A 22,329-nucleotide genomic window follows, 5' to 3' on the forward strand; every position below is an offset into this window, starting at 1 on the left:
TCCATGTTTTTACTGTCATAAACTTTTATTTAAAAAACAAAAAACACAAAAGTTTCTAACCTGGCTTTTAAAAAAATTGAAAATGAAAAACTCTAGGTATGCATGTGCCTGTTTTTATGCAATACGTAAGAGATTTTGTCCACTTATACATGCACAATACGAATGCATATGTATACCTGCAAATTCTAAGTGCACTGTTCAGCCGCTGCTGCTAGAGAGGTGAGAGTGCACTGCGCATGCGCACAGTTTGGAATTGTGGCCATTCTGGCTCATTTAACGTTCTGCCCAAGCACTGAGGAGTTTTTGACAAAATGCAGAGCTCAATCCCACTCATATGGAGGCAGAAGAACACAATGTTTAATGGCTGAGCAGTGGTATGTAATGTGCAGGGGATCCTGGAATGCATAAAGGGTTTTGTGGTGGAAAGTGAAGAAAAGGTGAACCAACCCTTTAAAAGGATATTTGTATCCTCCATCTCTGAGCTTCTAAACAATAAGAGTAAGAGTTTACATCTACAAGATTTTGCTTTGCGTCAGGTAGGTATAGCATACAGGCCAAAAGCAAGTCAACTGCAGTCCTGTGAATGACCTTAAAAGCATCAAGATGTTAAAATGATACCATTGACAAACCAAAACCGGTCGTATTAGGCCCTAAATCTTACCAAGTACCTACAACCAAGAAATTATCTTCTGTATCTTGTCTTCTCTTTAAAGTGATTGTAAACCTCAGACATGAAATATGAGCAAAGCATATCCCTGTACTTGTCTCAAATCAGAGCATTAAGAGAGCACAGAGACTGTCAATTGTGTCTACTGCCTTGTTCCTCTGATATCCGTATGAGTCACTTCTGACGGGTTTTCCTGACACCAAGAGGTAAAAAGGTGACAGAGGAGGGAGCTGACACACTGCCTATGACTGACAACCTCAGCTCTGTTCCTGTGAGCTGTGTGAAGGGGGGGGGGAGGGGGGTCCTTCCCTCCAATCACCCCCCCCTCCACACAGCTCACAGGAACAGAGCTGAGGCTGTTAATCTGCTGCAGGATCCCCTCCTGATTCATGCTGATAGCAGAGGAACGATGCAGCAAACAGAAATGACACTTAGTGCTCTTAATTGAGACAAGTACACACTATAGAGGGATATGTTTTGTTCATATTTCATGTCTGAGGTTTACAGCCACTGTAAGCATCAGCGTTCAGCATCCCTTTTTGAACCCTAAAATTGTGTGGTGCGAGAACAACTGAAGACAGGGACTGAATGAAATTGGCAAGACGTCCTTATATAAGCAGTGGAACACCGGAGCTGATAAACACCAGGTCAACCCTAGGGAAGCGAGGTAGTGGAGATCATTTCTACAAAGCACGGATGCAGGGTGAAACTCACTTTTTACTCCAGAAGTTGAAGGGGAAATTGATTTTTCTTTTTAAAGCGCACTTCTCTTTTATTGGAGTCAGAAAGCTCTTTTTAACAGGCTCATCTCCAACTTTGGGATTTGCATTCTGTTGTGGATACACACTGCAAAGCCTTTTCACAAATGCCTCCTGTTATACAGTGCCTCAGAGTTCCTGGACTCACAGTGTGCCTGGAAGTATTTAATGGAGCTCCACAGAGCTGCCAAATGAAGTGTGGGGAATAAATATTTATCTGTGGGTGTGATCATTCTGTACTGAGGTATGTGCTGCCTGTGCTTTATATTAAACATTATGGTAGAAAGCACTGTTGACAAGTCTCACCTTGGCAGTTTTAATGTAATGGCTCAAGACTTCAGCACGAATCTTTAGTGTTTGCGCGTGAAGGATCTCTCTCACTACCCAAAAACTCACCTGTGAAAAAAAAAATAAAGAAAATACAGATCAAACTGGGCAGAACAACTGTAAGGAGCTGTTATAGGTATACACTGGCGTTCAATGAACCCTTTGAGAAGGAAGACTTTAAGTTCAGTTTTGTCTAGCAGGGAAGCAGATGGCTGCAAGTCAAACTAGCAGCTGAAAATCCTTTTCACAGTACGTTACACCTCCATGGTAGCATGACCCCCCCCCCCCTCCACCATCTTTACATATGCACAATGTCCAGGATTTAGGGGTAGGCAGGAAACCAGGAAGGTGAAAGGCGAATAGACTGACTGCTAATATTAACTGGGTATTTCCTGCCTTGGTTGAAGTTAATAATTATCATTGGTTGAAATGGCTGGTTTCTCTCTATAAAAACATAAAATTAGGTTTGTTCATGCTGGCTTAAACAAGTGGCTAAAGTGCACTTGAACGGGTATCTTTTTAGACTCACGGCAGTAGCTGGATCGTTTATTTTGTTCTTCTGTGCTACCGCCAATGAAAGCAGTGGTGAAACTATGCAAAAACTACGTGTAGATGTTGGTCTTCAGGAGCCAAATAGCACTCGAGGACATTTTGGAAAAGATGAGCATTTATTACGTACTAGGGCAGGAGTAAAATAAAACAGACAATTACATATTTTTCAATTACACACAAAAGAACAGTTTTATGACCAAAAAAAAAAAAAAAGACTGGGCTTTTTCCTAGTGCAGCTTGTCAATGCACTAATTAATCAAGTTCAACTCCAGTGAATACATTTTTTAAAATTTTAAATAGAGAGAAGTGTTAAAGTTTTTGTCTGTTTTTTCTGCCCCTGCTGAGGAGATGTATCCAGCTTCCTGTCAAGGAACTCAGACAAAATCATTTTTAATAGAGCAGAAAAGGGTTAAAACATCTGATAATGTTTTTATTGCTGTCCATGCCTTTTCTTTGTCCAGGTATCACAAGGACAGTAAGTGGGGGAAACTTTTCTCAATGGGGTCACAGAAATAGAGACCTGAAAAAAATTGTTACTCTTCTCCACTGCTTTGCAAAAAAAAAAAAATAATATTAGCTTTAGTTAGGCTTCAAAATGTTTACATCTTTGTCTGCTTACAGAGTGTTGTATTTTCTTCTAGGGCACTGAGGCCTCTGTTTAGCATCCTGAGTGCTCTCTGTGACTTCAGCTGCCAATGGAGACTTGCTTAGAATGCCACCATTATTTTATAATCTATATTTATTGTTATTGTATGAAAGTTATAGTAAAGAGTGTCACATATATCAGAAATGTGTTCAACACATCTGCATTCATTCACAATGTCACAAAATCCTGACTCCAGAGTTTTTTCCTTTTGGGACTAAAGTTTTACCTAAATAAATAAAAAGTGATCATTTTAAGCACCCCTGTCAGTGGTAAACGAATTGTCTCATCCCTATAAACTGATACATGGGAACTTGTATACTGAGGCAAGCCATAGATTAATCCACTTTCTTTTCTTCCACCACATTCCCCATCGGCACAATCACCGTCTGCTGTGAGAGTACACTGATCAGAGGATGCATCCTGCTGAACAGGCCAAATTTCAATCCGTCTATGGCCAGCTTAGACTTGGTTCACACCAAGGCATTTTGCCCATAATGCAGTGCTTTTTGTGTCTCTTCATGCACATTTTTGCCACATTTTGAATTGTTTATTTTCTGTTAACGGGGAAATGTTTTTCTTGCTGGGCATATTAAAAAAGCGGCAAAAACACACTACATACATTTCATCAGCGTGTCCATTGAAATCTATTGTAGCAAAAATGCTGCTTTTGCTTTTAAAAAAATCCCTAACCCGTTCCAAAAACACAGCAGCTCAAAAAAACCATAGATGTGAACTTGACCCACAGGAAACCATATTAAATGGACTGTAGCACGTTTCTGCAAAAAGCACTAAAAATACGCATTGGTGTAAACCAAGCTTCAAAGCAGTTGTAACCCAAAAAAAAAAAAAAAATGCTTCTTTTCCTTTAAAGCATGATCTATAGCACAGTGCTTCTGCAGTGTAATTTATCCCTTTCTATGTTCCAATATAATTGGTTGATCCTGCCTGTTCCTGTATCCCCCTATGGGACCACGGTAATCATGGATGCCATGGTCAGCTTACGTGTCTCCATCATCTTTACACTCTCACCCCCAGCTCCGTCCGTTCAGTAGGCCATGTGTGTGAGAGCCGATATCCTCCCCGCCCCTTCCCTACCGCTGCTATTCTGCTGTGGCTGTAAAGTAATGTATATAAATCACTTTTATCTTCTGTTTTAGGAAGATATAAGCTACTGTGTGTCTTTTTTTTTAAATTATAAATGCTGAATATTCTCTTGCACAGCGCCACTGTGCGGTCATGTAACCACCCTCTGCTGGCCGTCTGACATCAGAGGGGAAACTCAGCCCCTCCCACCACTCTCCTTAGACCAGGGAAGGAGAGCAGAGACAAGTCACGTGACGACCTCACAGCGGCGCTCTACAACAAGGTATTTAGGATTACATTTTTTTTTCAACATGACATGCAGTAGTTTATATCTTCCTAAAACAGGAGGGGGGGGGGGGGGGGGATAGAAGTGATTTGTAAATGTGACTAAACAACAACTTTACATCAAGTCATCAACAAGTTTACATCAATTACTGCCTGGTATTAACGCCCCTCCGTGTTCATAAATGGTAGACGGGAAGCAGTGCCAATGCAGGCTAACATACCTGTACGTCAGCCCACAATCGGCGGCTCCTGTGCGGCTCTCAGAGCGCGCACCTGGAAGCCTGGTGAGTCACGTGTCACCTAAACACAGCGGGTCACATTACCACTGTTTCTGGGTGATCACATGGTGTTTTACCATGTGATTTCTGTGTCCAATCATAACAATTAGCCTGTCAGGCTGCATGTACACTCACAGAATGCAGTGCCATCCTGATCACTGCCCCAGTGTAATGTAAACAAAGCAGCCAGCCTCTGTCACTTGTCCCAGTGCTCACAAGACCACCACCAAACCAATGACCTGATCACCCCCATACCAACTCCCTGATGACTGCCATACCCCATACCAGCGCCCTGATCACCCCCATACCAGCATTCTGATCACCTTAATGTAAAGTAGTGAGTGGAAATGTCCAAATTGGGCCCAAAGTGTCAATATTTTGTGTGGCCACCATTATTTTCCAGCACTGCCTTAACCTTCTTGAGCATGGAGTTCATCAGAGCTTCACAGGTTGTCCTCTTTCACTCCTCCATTACGACATCCTGGAGCTGGTGGATGTTAGAGACCTTGCGCTCCTCCACCTTCCATTTGAGGATGCCCCACAGATGCTCAATAGGGATCAGGTCTGAAGACATATTTGGCCAGTCCATCACCTTTACCCTCAGCTTCTTTAGCAAGGCAGTGGTCGTCTTGGAGGTGTTTGGGGCCGTTCTGTTGGAAAACTGCCCTGTGACCCAGTCTACGAAGGGAGGGGATCATGCTCTGTTTCAGTATGTCACAGTACATGTTAGCATTCATGGTTCCCTCAATGAACTGTAGCTCCCCAGTGCCAGCAGCACTCATGCAGCCCCAGACCATGACACTCCCACCACCATGCTTGACTGTAGGCAAGACACACTTGTCTTTGTACGCCTCACCTGGTTGCCGCCACACACCATTGACACCATCTGAACCAAATAAGTTTATCTTGGTCTCATCAGACCACAGGACATGGTTCCAGTAATCCATGTCCTTAGTCTGCTTGTCTTCAGCAAACTGTTTGTGGGCTTTCTTGTGCATAATCTTTAGAAGTGGCTTCCTTCTGCGACGACAGCCATGCAGACCAATTTGATGCAGTGTGTAGCGTATGGTCTGAGCACTGACAGGCTGACCCCCCAACACCTTTAACCTCTGCAGCAATGCTGGCAGCACTCATACATCTATTTCCCAAAGACAACCTCTGGATATGTCGCAGAGCACGTGCACTCAACTCCTTTGGTCAACCATGGCAAGGCCTGTTCTGAGTGGAACTTATTCTGTTAAACCGCTGTATGGTCTTGGCCACCATGCTGCAGCTCAGTTTCAGGATCTTCTTATAGCCTAGGCCATCTTTATGTAGAGCAGCAATTCATTTTTTCAGATCCTCAGATAGTTCTTTGCCATGAAGTGCCATGTTGAACTTCCAGTGACCAGTATAAGAGAGAGAGCGATAACACCAAATTTAACATACCTGCTCCCCAGTCACACCTGAGACCTTGTAACATTAAGGAGTCACATGACACCAGGGAGGGAAAATGGCTAATTGGACCCAATTTGGAAATTTTCATTTAGGGGTGTACTCACTTTTGTTGCCAGTGGTTTAGACATTAATGGCTGTGTGTTGAGTTATTATGAGGGGACAGAAAATTTACACTGCTATACAAGCTGTACACTCACTACTTTACATTGTAGTAAAATGTCATTTCTTTAGTGTTGTCACATGAAAAGATATATTAAAATATTTACAAAAATGTGAGGGGTGTACTCACTTCTGTGAGATACTGCATATCCCATAGTACCGGAATTTGACAGGTACTCCCACTTCCTCTGCGAACGCCTAAGGTGATCAGAAGTGGAAGTTGTCCTCCCTCCACGTAGTCTTCTGGGACACACGACAGGTCCCAGAAGACTACGGGTCCATTCACAAAGCGCAGTGCTTCTTGCACATGCACACAGGGCACCTGGCTGTGAAGCTGCAAGCTGTCACAGCCGGGTGCCCACACTGAAGATGCCGAAGCAAGGGAGAGAAGACGGCCGGTGAAACCAGTGGTGGTTAGGACAACGCTGGACCGAGGGACAGGTATCTGTATTTTAAAAGTCAGCAGCAACAGTTTTTGTCGCTGCTGACATTTTTTTTTTTTTTTTCAGCTGGAACTCCACTTTAAAGTAGTTAAATTAACCGAAATTCTAAGGGTTGTCATCCATTTACACAGTTAGTAATATTATATTCAAAAGGATATTTATAACAAGCATAAACCAGTGGAAGGGAGAGGGAAATGCACAATATGCCTCAGTCCATGCCAGGACGTGCAAACATGTCTCTCCCTTTCCATTTGCATCAGTTTAATTGTCAAACGATAGCAATGGGCTGAGCAGACACTATCAGCAAGCTGATGGGACTCCACAAGTAGTCCACAACTTGCTCCAGTGTCCATGCCCAGTAAAGCTATGCACTACGGCCAACTTTAGCTTTCATTTTAAAACTTTATATTACAATTTTATTCACACAAAATGTACAACGTGCAGCTAAAAATACTACTTACTGCTCTTTTATGTTTTAATGATAAACGCCATTATCAAGGTAACTCATGGTGGATACGGAAAAATGTGACACTCCCCAGAGGAATAATTACATTATCCCTACCTCTGACGCAGATGCCTTCACTTTATGAAGGAGCATTTATACAGCTTTACCATAAAACTATTCCTGTGCTGTGTACGTCATAGCTGGTTACGGAAACGATCTGGAATCTTTCAGCCAACATTTTCCAATCACCTCTTTTCATCAACTTCTATAGAGTGGATATTCCGATCCCCCTCTTACCCCACAAATATAAGGAAAGTTTAAGTTAAATAACTGGTGTTGTTTTTGGAAGCAAAACCTTTAAACAGGAATGGTAATTTCCTGAGTGAAAAAAAAAATCTGGCTGCTGCAGAGCCTCCCGATTCGCCTCCCATCTGTGCACAGCAAAAAAAATTACTTTGAGAGGCAGCCCAGCTCGAAGCCCCCAATGACTGATGAAGTTGGAATATGGAGCTCTCTCTCATCTGAAAATTACAAATGTAAAATTGTATGTTGTCAGGACTTCACACCTGCATTTACTACCAGAACGTATGTGATGAATGATGGTGCTCTATACATTCATGTGAAAAAAAATAAGTACAACCCATGGAAACTGACTTTTTCGTTATATTCGAACAGGCAGACATTAGATGTTCATTCACACAGTGCCAACAGATAAAGTTGAAATACCTGAACAAATGACACATAAAATGGTATAATCAATCATTATGATAATTTAAGATTACAAAAAAATAGATTTCCAATGTGGAAAACTAAGTACACCCCTACATTTACCACTATTGCACATCTATGAAATTAGAACTAGATGTTCAGATTAAGTATCAATGACTAGAACCTCCTTAGTATTGCATGTGGTACTTATATAAATCTCAGCTATCTAGGGTCTGGTTTTCTCTTTGTTATTGATGCATGTAGTTTCATCATGCCGAGATCAATAGGACTTTCTAAGCACTCAGAAAGAAGGTTTTGGATGCCTCCAGCAAGGGATTTCAAATTATTTAAAGCCAATCACTGTAAAGAAAATAATTGACAAGCAGCACAGATTTCAAACGACTGCTAATTTGTCCAGGACCAGTCAGCCCAGTAGCTGACAATCTACTGCTAACAGAAGTCTCCAAGAACCCCAAAATTTTATCACAGGATCTACACGTTACTTTTACTACAGTTGAGCCGGCCATAGACTGTCCCTGCTGAACCGGCCATGACTAGAACCATGTATGGGCAGGCTGAATGTACCCAAGTTGATCGACAAATCAACTTGGAAACAACCAGCTTGTCGGATTTTACATGCAATTACTGGTAGCGGCTATTATATCCACTAGCAGTAATCACTGTTTTCTCCCAGCAGGGAGGGATTCCCCGATCAACACTGACTGTGTTGATGAGGGAATAGAGGGACCACAGGTTGCAGGAAAGAAAATTGCTCCATCTATGGCTGGCCTTGGTGTCAAAGTGGTGTAATCTCTTTGATTGTAGATGCATGCAAATTAACCTCTATGGGAGGTCTGCCAGGAAAAACCTTTTGCTGTCAAAAATAAACATTAGAACAAGACTACAGTTTGCCATTGAATATATGAAGACCGTGCCTTTTGGAACAATGTGCTGTGGACTGATGAATCAAAGATAATAGTTGTTTGGCCACAGTAACAGTAAACATGTTGAATGCAAAGTGAAGAGAACAACATTTCAGGAAAAGTATCTCATACCAACTGTGAAGCATAGTCGTAGAAATGTTATGGTTTGGGGTTGCCTTGCTGCTTTAGGAACTGGGCAGCTTCCAGCTGGAGTCAATAAGGAATTCTGCATCACATCAAAGTGTGCTTGATGATAATTTAAGGACCATCGGTCCAAGAATGAATGGATTGGTCTAGTCAAAGCCTTGATTAGAATCCCATTGAAATGCTGTGGGGAGTTGTGTAATGGGCAGATCATGCAAGGAAACCCACAAACATCCATGTTAGGGACTTGCTAGCAGTTATGTAGAAGTAATTTTTGCTAAAAAGAGGGCAAATACAGCTTGAGAGGCCAAGGGTGTATTTACTTTTCCCATATACATCATTTTATGGTTTGATATTTTGTTGAATGAAATTATTAAAAAAGCACATCTTTGCGTTTTTATTTCAGTACAGTATATCTCCTTTACAGGTCGACATTTGTGAATAAAGATGTAATGTCTGTCTGTTGAAGTATGTTGAAATGTCAGTTTCCATGTGGTGCACTTACTTTTTCACCTGACTATATATCTTAATATTTCTCCAAGCATTAAAGTATCTCCTGTTTTGGACTCTGGAGATGTGGATGACTAATCACCACAGCCGATTTACAAAAACTGAAGCAACAAAAACTGAAGATAAACTGTAGCTTCTGTCACTTTCATAATTTATTTTTTCACTATTTCACAAGAAAAATGAAAAGTGATTGGTTGGTTTCATGAAAACTGGAAAGAAGCTGGAATTGTGAGTCACAGAAGCCAGACTGTTTTATTTCAATCATTTAATCTAATTGTTTGCTGTGGGTAATAGCTCTAGGAAAGACCCTCTGCTGTCTGGGAGAGCAAAAGTAGTATAGGAAGCTTTGTTCATGTCCAAATTGTCTCTATAAAAGCAGTTTTATAGTAAAGTCTGTGTGAAAACATTTACTGTTTTGGGAGGGTACTGCACACACCTGGAAGGGTATCTTGCAAGAGGGAAGGGGTGGTAAAGCAGTCACCTCCACAGAAAGAAGCTATATTGTCATATTATGTCAAATACTGACATGTAACTATTCTGGTTGGAAGTGTTGCCTACTGGGAGTTCAGGAAGAAGAAAACAGTTAACCATTAAAAGCAAAGTAATGCTAATGTATATTACATTTATTGATGGATCTGAGGCTCCTTTTAAAAGGCCCACAAAATAAAAAAGCATTAAAAGTTAAAGTAAAGCCTAAACGGTTTTCTTTTGGACAGATCAGAAGGCTTAAAACCCCTATCTGGTTATTTTGCGGTTTATGACTGGTTGGGGGGATTTCACTTCACTTCCTGTCCTGGGGACACAACAGGAAATTAGAGGAAATCTCACTAAAGGGAATGGAATGCCCATCTTAGAAGGCTGTCTTTAGAACAAGTATCCCGATAGAAGGATTCTCCCTCACTTTTTGCTCTAAAGATAACACTAAATTTTTGTATATAGAACACTACTTTCCTGTTGAGTTACAATGGTCATCCAGAGAAATAAGAGTGGTGAATCTCATCAGCTTATATACAAATAAAAATCAGAAAGGAGGGTCTAACCCTTCTACACTATAATATATGATCACTCGGCAAAAAACTACACTAACAAAATATAATTCCCACTACAATCACTCCTGAAGAAAAGTAACACTTTCACCCTTGAAAGCAAATATTAGTATTAATAAACCTTTTCTTTCGCTAATATTCAAACACCCGTATAGAACAATCCAAAATTAATACATAAATAAAACAAAACCAAAATAATATCCAGAGATAAAATAATAAAATGTCCAAAATAGTGTCCAAAAATAATGTCCAGATAAAATAAAATAAATAATAGTCCACCAAAAGTATCTCAATCCAGTGTGTTCAACTTTCAATTCTCCAATCCGAACCTCGTGATACCTCGAAAAAATATAAACTATAATAGTGTATTATCTTCCAAATATCATATAAGTGTATATACACCTTAAAATATATAAGTATATATTAAATAAGTGCAAAAATATAACAATGTGCACAAAAATATACTCAGATTCAACTGTGGGTAACACGTGAATCAGTGAATCATGCAAAAATCATTCTGTGTACACTCCAACAATAAGTGAAAATAGTGTACACTCAAAGCAACAACAGCATAGATATATATATATATATATATATATATATATATATATATATAATTAAAATATATATACATAAATCAAATAAAAAATATAATCAAATAAAGTGAGACAACTCAATACGTGTCACCCACAGTTGAATCAGAGTATATTTTTGTGCACATTGTTATATTTTTGCACTTATTTAGTATATACTTATATGTTTTAAGGTATATACACTTATATGATATTTGGAAGATAATACACCATTATAGTTTATATTTTTTTGAGGTATCACAAGGTTCGGAATGGAGAATTGAAAGTTGAACACACTGGATTGAGATACTTTTGGTGGACTATTATTTATTTTATTAGGACATTATTTTGGACACTATTTTGGACATATTATGTTATTTTATTTATTTATCTCTGGATATGATTTTGGTTTTGTTTTAACCCTTCTACACTGTCTTAAATTATTAAAAAGAATGTTGCCTTTACATGCACTTTGAAAGCAGGATCATTTTTATTGAACTGACTATTACTTACAATTAGCAAAGTTGTATGTATACAATCAGCTAAAGCAACCTGCAAATAAATGAGACAAAAAACAATTTTTTTTTTAAAGACGACTCACTTGGTTAAATCGTCTAGTGAAGGCCACGGCATTTGGTGCAGAACTGTACTTTTCCTTTTTGTTCCATCCACAGCTTGACAATTCCTAAACACCACCAAAAGAATAAAAAAAAAAACTCAATATGTCAATGTCAGCTCTCTGTGGAGAGTTTACTCTTCGATCGAGACCATACGTTGGCCATAGATATAAGCAGAGAGATGCGGAGGCATTCTTCAATGTCCAAATGCTAGATGTTGCATAAACATACAGAAAAAACCCTACTGATCAGAATATGGGGCCTATACAGGCATTTTCATCCTTAGAAAACCTTTTTAGATATTAAACTTATCTCTTTGAGCCTGTACGAGTTCATCCAGAACCGATTTTAAATACAATGTATGCATAGCAGCACTTTACAAATATGTGCATTCTATAGAGGCCCAAAGCATCTATTATGTATGTATGTAGACAACAGAAGTGGATAAATGAAAACTATGTACATAGCCAGATACAGCCCACATGCAAATGCATATTCTATCTCAGCCATTCACTACCTGAGAAGATACGCTGAAATACAAGTGACATTAAAAGTCAATTTTTCCCCCGAAAGCAGATAAAAATAACTCAAATGCATTTGATTTTTTTTTCTTTTTAATTACCTCCTTGAAGTTTCATTTTTTCATTGTCACTTCGATGTGTTGCTATATTCCCTTTCTCTTTGTGCCATCGGAACCTATGGAGCCATGTGTGCATCTCTGCAATGTGCATGATTCCATTCTGTATTACAACTCTACGTGCAGCCGTTCAAAGTTCCTCACACATACAGGCATCATAAGAGGGACACAGTGCCGCTGTCAATCACCACTTGGGGGGAGGAAGGGAGAGTTACCTGTCGCTCTGTGTCCTCCTCACGCTGGCTATGTGGCGCTCTGAACAGCTGGATTTAAAGCTGCAGTACAAAGTGGGAGCACACATGTTGTGGAAACGCAAAGTACTCCATATGATCAGGTGGCACAGAGAGAACAGGAATAAAGCGGTATGGCCAAGGGACAATTAAAAACAAAATACTTAATATACAAAAATTGTTGTGCTATGTAATCAATCACCTCTGTCAAAATAAACTATAGTGTTTCAAAATCATAAACCCACTAATTTATGCTTGTAAATATCCCTAAAACAAATGACGTCAGCATGGACTCCTCCTCCCCGACGTCAGCATAGACTCCTCCTCCCCGACGTCAGCATGGACTCCTCCTCCCCGACGTCAGCATGGACTCCTCCTCCCCGACGTCAGCATGGACTCCTCCTCCCCGACGTCAGCATGGACTCCTCCTCCCCGACGTCAGCATGGACTCCTCCTCCCCGACGTCAGCATGGACTCCTCCTCCCCGACGTCAGCATGGACTCCTCCTCCCCGACGTCAGCATGGACTCCTCCTCCCCGACGTCAGCATGGACTCCTCCTCCCCGACGTCAGCATGGACTCCTCCTCCCCGACGTCAGCATGGACTCCTCCTCCCCGACGTCAGCATGGACTCCTCCTCCCCGACATCAGCATGGACTCCTCCTCCCCGACGTCAGCATGGACTCCTCCTCCCCGACGTCAGCATGGACTCCTCCTCCCCGACGTCAGCATGGACTCCTCCTCCCCGACGTCAGCATGGACTCCTCCTCCCCGACATATGTTTAGTCTAAAAAGACATTGTACAGGCAACCAGATTTGGTAAGAGGCTGTGTTTCTCTGTGGTGGTGGATTTCACATTCTCACTGGATGATTTTAGTTGATGGACACTGTTTCAGATCTATGGACTTTAACATTATTATTTTATATTCCCAAATATTGTTTTAAGGATATTTACAAACAAATTAGTGGGTTTATGATTTTTGAACACTCTATTTTGACAGATGTGATTGATTACATAGCGCAACAATTTTTGTATTTTAAGTATTGGTACACATTTGCGTGCGGCTATGAATTATTTAACACTAAGCGCAGTGAATAGAGATTTTTTTTGTTTTTCAATTTAACAAAAAAGAATGCAATGATGTTATATTTAACTGACTTAGGAAAAAGAAAAGAATTTTAATACCACCTAACAGAGAAAAAAAATAACATATAATAATAATAACCCCAGGTATGCGCACCATTGGTTCACCAAGGAATATAAATAGCTGTACAACTATTACTGAGAGGGTGTGGGAAGAAGTCCAAAGTGCTAAGACAAATCTCAAACAAGCATTTCACCAAAAGGGAAACCCTTACAGTTAAAAAAATAAATAAATTTAAAAAAATGAACAGATAGATGATCCAACACTTAAAGGTTCAGTCTGCCAATAAATGATATGTTCATTATAGGTGGACTCCAGTTGCATGAAACACCTGCTGGTTTGATTAATTCCTAAGAACATTGGTTATGTACTCTCTCTGCTTTGGTTCCAGAAGTAGGTGTTCCCACTCAACTTGTTACATCCTCCATAGCAAAAACAACAGATCGCCAGCTGATGCAACGGTCATAGCAGGCCGAGAAACACAAGCACAAAGTTCTCACCACCAGAGACACAAAAAAATCATTTTGATGGTTTAACTCTCCAGCCACCTACCAAATACTGAAGTATCAGTTTTGAATAGACTGACCTTTTAATTCCCTTTAGGAGACAATGACTTATTAGCTAACAATGGGAGAATGGAAACTGTGATCTAGAGGAGATGACAGATGATTTACAAACAGCGAGGGAAATGAAGTATAGATTACTGTGTAGAGAAAAATTCATCTTCGCAGCTGCACAAGTAAGCCAAAATTTTTTCCAAGCTAAATTTGTAAAATAAACATAATCGCTGCTCAAATCCTTCACACTGGGAAATAGCTCAAGGTAACCAGCTCACAACATGCCGCTTAACCCATTAGATGACTAGATGGGAGCAAAGCTGGATACTTTAAAATGCAGAAATCTATCACTGTTTAAAGAAGGGGATGAGCAACCCTGGAGAAGTGGAGATCTGCCTGAAACAACATGGTAGAGATCAATGATGAAGCAGAGGTTTTAATTTTTTTATTTTTTTTTTGTTTTTTTTTATTTTTTTAGGAGATAACCTAGCAAGACCCCAATAAAAAGTAAGGAAAGGTTTTAAGAATTTAGGAGTCTGTAATAGTGCAGAGTTCAGGGGTCAGTACAAACACTGAGTTCAGAGGTCAAGGGCCAGAAGTAACTAACACAGGGTGTTGTGGTCAGGAGTAATGCAAAATGCAGGGGTCAGAAGTAATTAGAGTTCAGAGATTGGTATATATGGATATTGGGAAATATTAGACAGCAAGTGACCACGTTGTCACTGAAGTTTATTTGCTGAAAGCTGAAAAATGTATTTAAGCGGCTCTGACAAGGGTCAAATTGTAATGGCTAGATGACAGGGTCAGAGAAAATCCAAAACTGCAGCTCTTGTGGGATGTTGCAGGTCTGTAGTGGTCAGGACTTACCAAAAGTGGTCCAAGAAAGGAAAACTGGCGAACTGGTTGACAATGTCATGAGCAGCGAAGGCTCATTGATGTACATGGGAAGCAAAGGTTGGCCCCATGTGGTCCAATCCAATAGAGATACTGTAGCTCAAATTGATGAAGTTAATGCTGGTTATGATAGAAAGGTGTCAGAACACACAATGCATTGCAATTTGTTGTGTATGGGACTGCGTAGCTGCAGACCGATTAGGGTGCCCATGCTGACACATGTTCACAGCAAAAAACACCTATAATGGGCACGTGAGTATCAGAACTGGAAGAAGAAGGTGGCCTGCTCTGATGAAATGTGTTTTCTTTTACATCATGTGGAGTGTCAGGGTCATGTGTGTCGCTTACCTGGGGAAGAGATGGTGCCGGGATGCTCTATGGGGAAAAAGGGAAGACCAGGGGCGGACTGATCATTTGGAAACTCGGGCACTGCCCGAGGGCCCGGGGTCAGTAGGGGGCCCCATGAGATGTCCCTGGCAACTTTTTCATAGGCGATTTTGAGTTTGGGCAAGGACACAGGGGCCGCATGATCCCCTATTGCCCGGGGGCCCCATGAGTTGTCAGTCTGCTCCTGGGGAAGACGGTGGTGGCATTGTGATGCTTTAGGTAATGTTCTGTTGAGAATCCTTGGGTCCTGCCATTTATGTGGGCACTGTTGCTGACCAAGTACATCCCTTTATGGAAACTGTATTCCCTGAAGGTAGTGCCATTCATCAGGTTAATGCACACTGCCACATTGCAAAAATGGTTCAATTACAGTTTGAGGAACATGACGAGTTTGAGGTGTTTACTTGGCTTCCAAATTCCCCAGATCTCAATCCAATCAAAGCATCTGTTGGATGTGCTGGAAAAACAAGTCTGATCCATGGAGGAAGCACCTCGCAACTTAGAGAAGCAAAGGATAGGGTACTAATGGCTTGGTGCCAGATAGCACAGCATATTGTACCTTCAGAGGTCTAGCGCAGTCCATGCCTCAAAGGGTCAAGGCTGTTTTGGTGGCAAAAGGGGACCTACTCTATATTAGAATATTAGGCTATTAGGTGGGGGGGGGTCATAAAGTACTATGGCCTATTCAGCTAAACTGCCGGGAAAAAAGAAAAAAAAAAAAAAGAGGAAAGAAGTGTTAGAGGAATGCTATCTAAAGGCTCGCAGAACCTTGCGGATAGAAATTAGATTTGTGAATAATAAAGAGTGATGGTACAGGATACATCACACTTTGAAACTTATCTGACTGGCTACCTTTAGAAATGTCACTTTATATATAAATCTCCATATCACATTGACATATGATGCCCCAGTCAAACATGAATTGATCGCATGTAAAACTGTCCAATACACATTTTCATTATCAGGTTTTTATTGCTGTGTTATACAGGTTACACCAATTTCCCTCATTTCTTGGTACACCTGTGGAACAGGGGTAGAAATTTGATAACATTTCACCTTGGTGGCTAAGACAGCAAGAAAAACATGACAGACATTCAATCACTCATTCCAATTAAAAAGGTTTGAGACCCTGGGCTGTACTACGGGTACAAATAACAAATAACATACACATATATGGTATCACTGCGATCGTCAAGAGCTGGAGAATTTATTTTGGGTTGTTCTTTGGTGTTGGTTATGGTAGTAACAAGAAACACACAGCTAAATAAAAAAAAATATATTTTTTTTACCATTTTGGGACGGTTTTCCTTTAATAAAAAAAAAAAAAAAATCAGGAGCTATCCCTTATCATTTACCACCAAATGAAAGCCCAATTTCTCCTGAAAAAAATCAAGGTATAATCCTGGATGTACAAAGTAGTTGTGATGATATGTACGGTTTTACTAACAACGTTGCAGAATTGTGCTTAGGCATTTAGATTTGTTTTACCCTTAGGCGTGAAAGGGTTAAATTCCCTTTTTACAGTGTTTTTCTACCCCGTTATTGATATGTTATTTGTTTGCAATGTGCTTCTGAAATTTCTGGTAAATCTGACTGCTTCAGGAAGAGTCAATTCCCTAGCACTGTCCCCTACCTCCTTTGAAGTCACAACCTTCTTTTCTGGGAGTTTTTAATTACTGTCCATGTTGGCCATGATACTCTGCGCCTTCCTCCACTACATAACTTATTATGTAACAATTAAGCAAGGAACAAAAGGGTATACTATAGAATGCGTGATTGGCTCAGATATTAAAAACAGAATCAAGTCCTTTCATTAAGCCTTGTTCACACAGGGTGTACAATACCGTACGCCAATGCAGGGTCTATTTACCTGAACAGGGATGTACAGGTGTTCCCTGAATCCCTATGCAGGCAGTCCCATTGATATGTATTGAGATACAGTGGCTGCACAGACACAGCAGCTGTGTCTCAATAGTATATATATGTGAGTGCAAGTCCGCAAATGCAGACAGTATGAGTGCAGGGACCCCCACCCACATGAATGTCATATTATTATACAGTATTTATATAGCACCCAAAAAGTTTGCTCAGCGCTGTGCATTATAGTGGGGGACAGTGCATGAGACAATACAGTAACAATACAATACACGAGGGGTTCGAGGGGTCTTGGAGCTTACAATCTAGGAGGGAGGGGATAGTAGTACAGAAGGAAATGGCTGTGGGGGATGGAGTGTTAGGAGGAGATTGGCAGTTAGGTGAGGGCGGGGTAGGCTTCCCTGAAGAGATGGGTTTTCAGGGTGCGCCTCAAGGTGAGGAGGGTAGATGACAGTCTGATGGATTGGGGTAGTGAGTTCCAGAGGATGGGGAAGACCTGGAGAAGTCCTGGAGCCGGGCATGGGAGGAGGAGACCAGGGAAGTGGAGAGTAGGAGGTCTTGTGAGGAGCGAAGAGTGGTATTTGGATATCAGGTCGGTGAGGTAGTTTGTATATTGAGACAGTGGCTGTGCTGGTGCAGCTGCTGCATCCCAATACACAATACACTGCAGTGTCCCAATACACATAAATTTGACTCCCTGCAAGTAGATGCATGGGACACCTGTACATCCCTGTGCAGGTAAGCACAGCTCTGCGAGGGCATGCAGTATTGTGAAGGAGGCCTTAGAGTCATTAAAAAATAAACACTCTTTAAAGCATACATAAATGCATTAAACTGTATTTTTAAACCTGCCTAGAGTTCAGCTGTAGGCCTCTTGTCATTTGTTGTCTGATGAACTACAGAGCAATTGGATAAACGTTACAAGATTTTTTTTAGATTACAACAGTTAGACAGGAAATTATTACTGCAGGCCTCAGGCAATACTCAATGTAACTTCCATGAGGCTTCTTACTTTATATGGTAAAACAGCATATGGTGACAGCTAAGGATACAAAAGGATGCATGTATCAGGATGATGGACTGGACTCGGCTGTACAGGATGACAGCAATTTATCTTCTACAATATATAACGATTTACAAGACAATTAACACAGCTGCACCCACATTCTATTTACTGCATAAAAGGTTTTCTCACACTATTGCAAATGTGATGATATGTGTGTTGGGTTTGAAGGTGTTCCATTAAAGTGATCTGAACGGGAACTGCAGGGTAACATGTCCAAAAATGCATCAAGTGACTTTTTTTGCACATATAGGAGAAGGCCCTTCATTATCATACATTTATTTCTGCATTACCCTGCATTATACTTTCAAGATGCTAAACACAAAGCCACAAATGTAATTGAGGCATAAAGGGTTATTGCAGTTTTAACAAACTTTCCAAGCCTAAAACAGCATTAGCGTTTTCTGTTCAAATGGGGCGCCTAATTTTTGCAGGAACTGCCTGTTATTGGAAGACACAAGGTTTGCATCCTGAATCACTTCCATATATATTATAAGTACAGGGGGAAACCTACTGGAAGAGGAGTACAGAAGGAGGACTTCTGAATCAGGGTGGCTGCTTTTACCTTACCCAGGCTCTCCGAGGTAGTGTGGGAAAATGCAAATACTCTGGTCCTGTACAAATTTCCCAGTGTAAAGTATGGGTTGTAAATTAAATAGATTTACAGTTTTGCAGTAAACATTTTATACTGCAAAGTGAATGTGGACATGAAATTGAAAAGGTGAAGATTTGCTGTTATAGAAACCATTTTAAAATATTAATTCTGCCTAGATTATACCCTGAAATACACAACTTTTGTCTTGAACGCCTCCTAAAAAAACTGCAGTTGTTGGTATGCAAAGATGACTGGGCGCTCCTGTGCCTGCAGTCTCATAACTGTATATAAAATCAGGGCTGTTGAATTCCTATTGCCCAACGCCCGAGACATGCAACTCCGGGCACCAGGTAGGCAGGTTTTGTTTTTTTTTTACCTTCAGCTCTGCTGCGGAGGCAAGAAGTAGGGCTCACCTGTCAGGTGGAAGCATTCAGGTGGCAGTGCTGCTGCTGATTGCTTCCACAAAGTGCCAGCCTCTCCGCCCCCAACCCCTGTGTGAAGCTCCCCCTGCCCACTGTCTCCCGGGCTCCGCTTGCCCATCTGCGGATCCGGAACCAGCTCACCACTGGCGGCTTAAAGGGAGGGAGGAGAGCAGACACCTCCACTCCCCTCCTCTTCTTGTCCTGACCCAGAAGTGACATTATTATGTCACTTCCGGGTCCCCATTGAGAGATTCCGGGCAATTGAGGCTGGGAAAGAATGTAATGTAGTGCGATGTACACTGCATTACATTCAGGAGAGCAGAGGGGAGACATCCAGGGTCTTTTAGACCTTGGATGTCTCAATAAAAATGTGATGAAAAAAAAATTAGGAGAAAAAAAATTAACACAAATTTTTTTTAAACTGTAAAAAAATGAAAGTTACACCGGAGCACATAACACTCCCCTCCAAAAAAAAAATTAAGCACATGTACAAACGTAAAAGCACACGCTGGGGCGCCTACGAATGAAAAAGTTATACACGTTACATATCGCCGCGCACACCAGAATGAGAGAGTGGTAATTCTAGCACCAGATCTCCTCCGTAACACTATACTGATTACCTAGAAGGGCCTTTAAAAGCGTCACCTATAAAAAATATAGGGTACTGAATTTCGTCGCCATTTCACGAGTGCACGCAAATTTAACGCTTGATAAGCTGGATATCTAGTTACTCGGTGCAACCTCGTCTTTTATATTTTACAAAAAAAATTATTTATTGCTGTTTTTTGTGCCCTAAAATTAAAATTAAATTCTATCAGGACAAAGATTGTGAAACAGATTTAGTCCCTTGGACAAGTAGTTTTTTTCAGAAATGTCCACAACCCTGGTATCAGCAGTGTGCAAAGTTGTGTACACTATTCGAAAATCCTGGTGAACTGGCTTTCGGTTAGTGTGTACTGCAGTCTATCACACAGAAGCCAGTCTAATTAATGGCTTTGCTCGAAGGGACATGCTGGAAAACCAGCATCCAATCTGTGCTTGCAGCCAATGACTGCGAGAGACTGCGAGAGACAATCAGATCTTTTTTCTTTCCACCTGCTGGTTGAAAGTAACCCCCCCACTGCTAGTCTCTGGGGTTTTGGGGTGAGATTTGGTGCTGTCACTACTGTGCCCACCTACCTGGAGAGTCTGACAGTCCTCCACACAGACACAGACACATACGCAGTACAGAACAAGACATAAGTCAGTAATGGGGAAAAGATCAACTTCAGGGGGACAACAGAAAATGTCATTCAGCAACAGTAGTTGAGACACTAGCTACATCTTCTATGTGCTTGGTTCTAAAAGTCTTCAGAGAAAAGAAAGACTGACAGAAGTGCAATACTAGTTGAAAGGTGCAATTAAATCTGCTATCAGAGGAACTATTGAGCACTAATTAGTTTTGGCACGACCAATATAATTTAACTGAGCACTTAAAAATCATCAGAAGAGTGGCATGTAAGATTCAGCAGTCAACACTCAAGAGCAAGTGTATGAAGACAAGTCATTTAAGAGTGATGGTGTTAACATGAGAAACAGAAACTCTTACTGATTTATGTCTTAGCAATTACTTGTGGGCTTCTCAGTAATGCACAAGTAAATGTAATTAGGCCTGGGGAGATGTCTGAACAGCAATTTCTACTGAATGAACTGAAAGTTCCATTTGTGGTGTGGCACTTTGTATGTGTCTTTGTATCTTGTCTTTTTAGTAAAAATAGAAAAAAATGCATTGCACTGGCATACTTCAGACTCCAACCTGTGTGGGTATGTATCAGTGTCTTTACCCTGTATATTGCGCTTGCTATGTGTCTGTATCAGTGTATACATTTCAGATGCAAAATGACATACTTTTATATTTCTGACTCACCACTGTAAAGCAAATTACCTGAAGCAGTGATAATGCCAACACACTGCATCCTTAAAGAACTCTGGGATAGCCAAAAAAAAAAATCCCCCATTAGTACACCCCCCTACACAAAACACTAAACAGTTAATACAATTGTGAAAATCATTACCATTTAGGAGAAAAGTCTAACTGAACTTTCATGATCTCAACTCTAATTCAAAAGATAACAGCATCTGCTCTGCCAATGAGGAATTGTAACAGAAGGGATTACATCATATCTCCACTATTTCTGCAATAAAAGGAAACTACAGTTCCCATCAACCACAGGGAATTTTAGTGAATGTGGGCAGGTACACTAGATATACTAGGCCTGTACATGTTGAATGTGTATTGATCTGCCCACCACTGCAAGTGGGGCTGATATACATCACTGAATCCTAGAGAAAGAACGACAGAAGGGATGTGCCAAGACCAGTGGCTGGTGGTATAGGAGGCTGAGCAGCCACTGGTCTTACAAAACAGGAAACCAAAGAGAATTGGATTTGAAAATGAATAGGCTATTTTCAGAGCAACTGAGTGAACCATAAGATGGATGACATTCAGTGAAGACAGGAAATCAGCAACAAGGACATGTAAAGAAGTTTTTGCTCTGAGTTCTACTTTAGAGAGACTCTGCACAAATCTATGCCAATATTAATGGTCTGATGACATTTAAAGCATTTGGATATGGGTGTTATTTACTTGCAAACCCTCTTTGGAGGTGCTCAATAGCCCCGAGACTCAAGCTGGGCTCCACTATCTTGGATGTGATGCCTACTGTGAACAAAGCACTATTGTCAAAGACTTAAGCCCCATACACACGTTGAAGATATTGGAAGAATGATCGTCCGTGTTTTTTTTGCATGCTAGTCTCATATCGAAACTTAAGAGGTTACTAAAGTTAACAAAATTCTTGTACGACAGAATAAAAATTCGAAAGCAATGTAATGTAGTGTATTTATAATGTTTTTTCGGACTAAATCTGTTCTGATTAAACAAAA

General features: G+C 40.8%; 1 protein-coding gene across 2 annotated transcripts in view; it reads right to left on the minus strand.

The window, feature by feature from the left end:
• The window catches only part of LOC149462796 (ras-specific guanine nucleotide-releasing factor RalGPS1-like), a 160,703-nt gene that overhangs the window by 15,542 nt on the left and 122,832 nt on the right, over window positions 1-22,329 (minus strand). For both annotated transcript variants that reach the window (XM_089676314.1, XM_089676313.1), the window contains 2 exons: window positions 11,585-11,668; window positions 1,732-1,821 (listed from right to left, as the gene is read on the minus strand). In XM_089676314.1, coding sequence (XP_089532440.1) covers window positions 1,732-1,821; window positions 11,585-11,668 — 174 coding nt within the window. The remainder of the gene's footprint in view (window positions 1-1,731; window positions 1,822-11,584; window positions 11,669-22,329) is intronic.

Source organism: Staurois parvus, unplaced genomic scaffold, assembly GCF_062004578.1.
Source record: "Staurois parvus isolate SC_StPar_1 unplaced genomic scaffold, SC_StPar_1.0 ptg000166l, whole genome shotgun sequence".
NCBI classification, from domain to species: Eukaryota; Metazoa; Chordata; class Amphibia; order Anura; family Ranidae; genus Staurois; species Staurois parvus.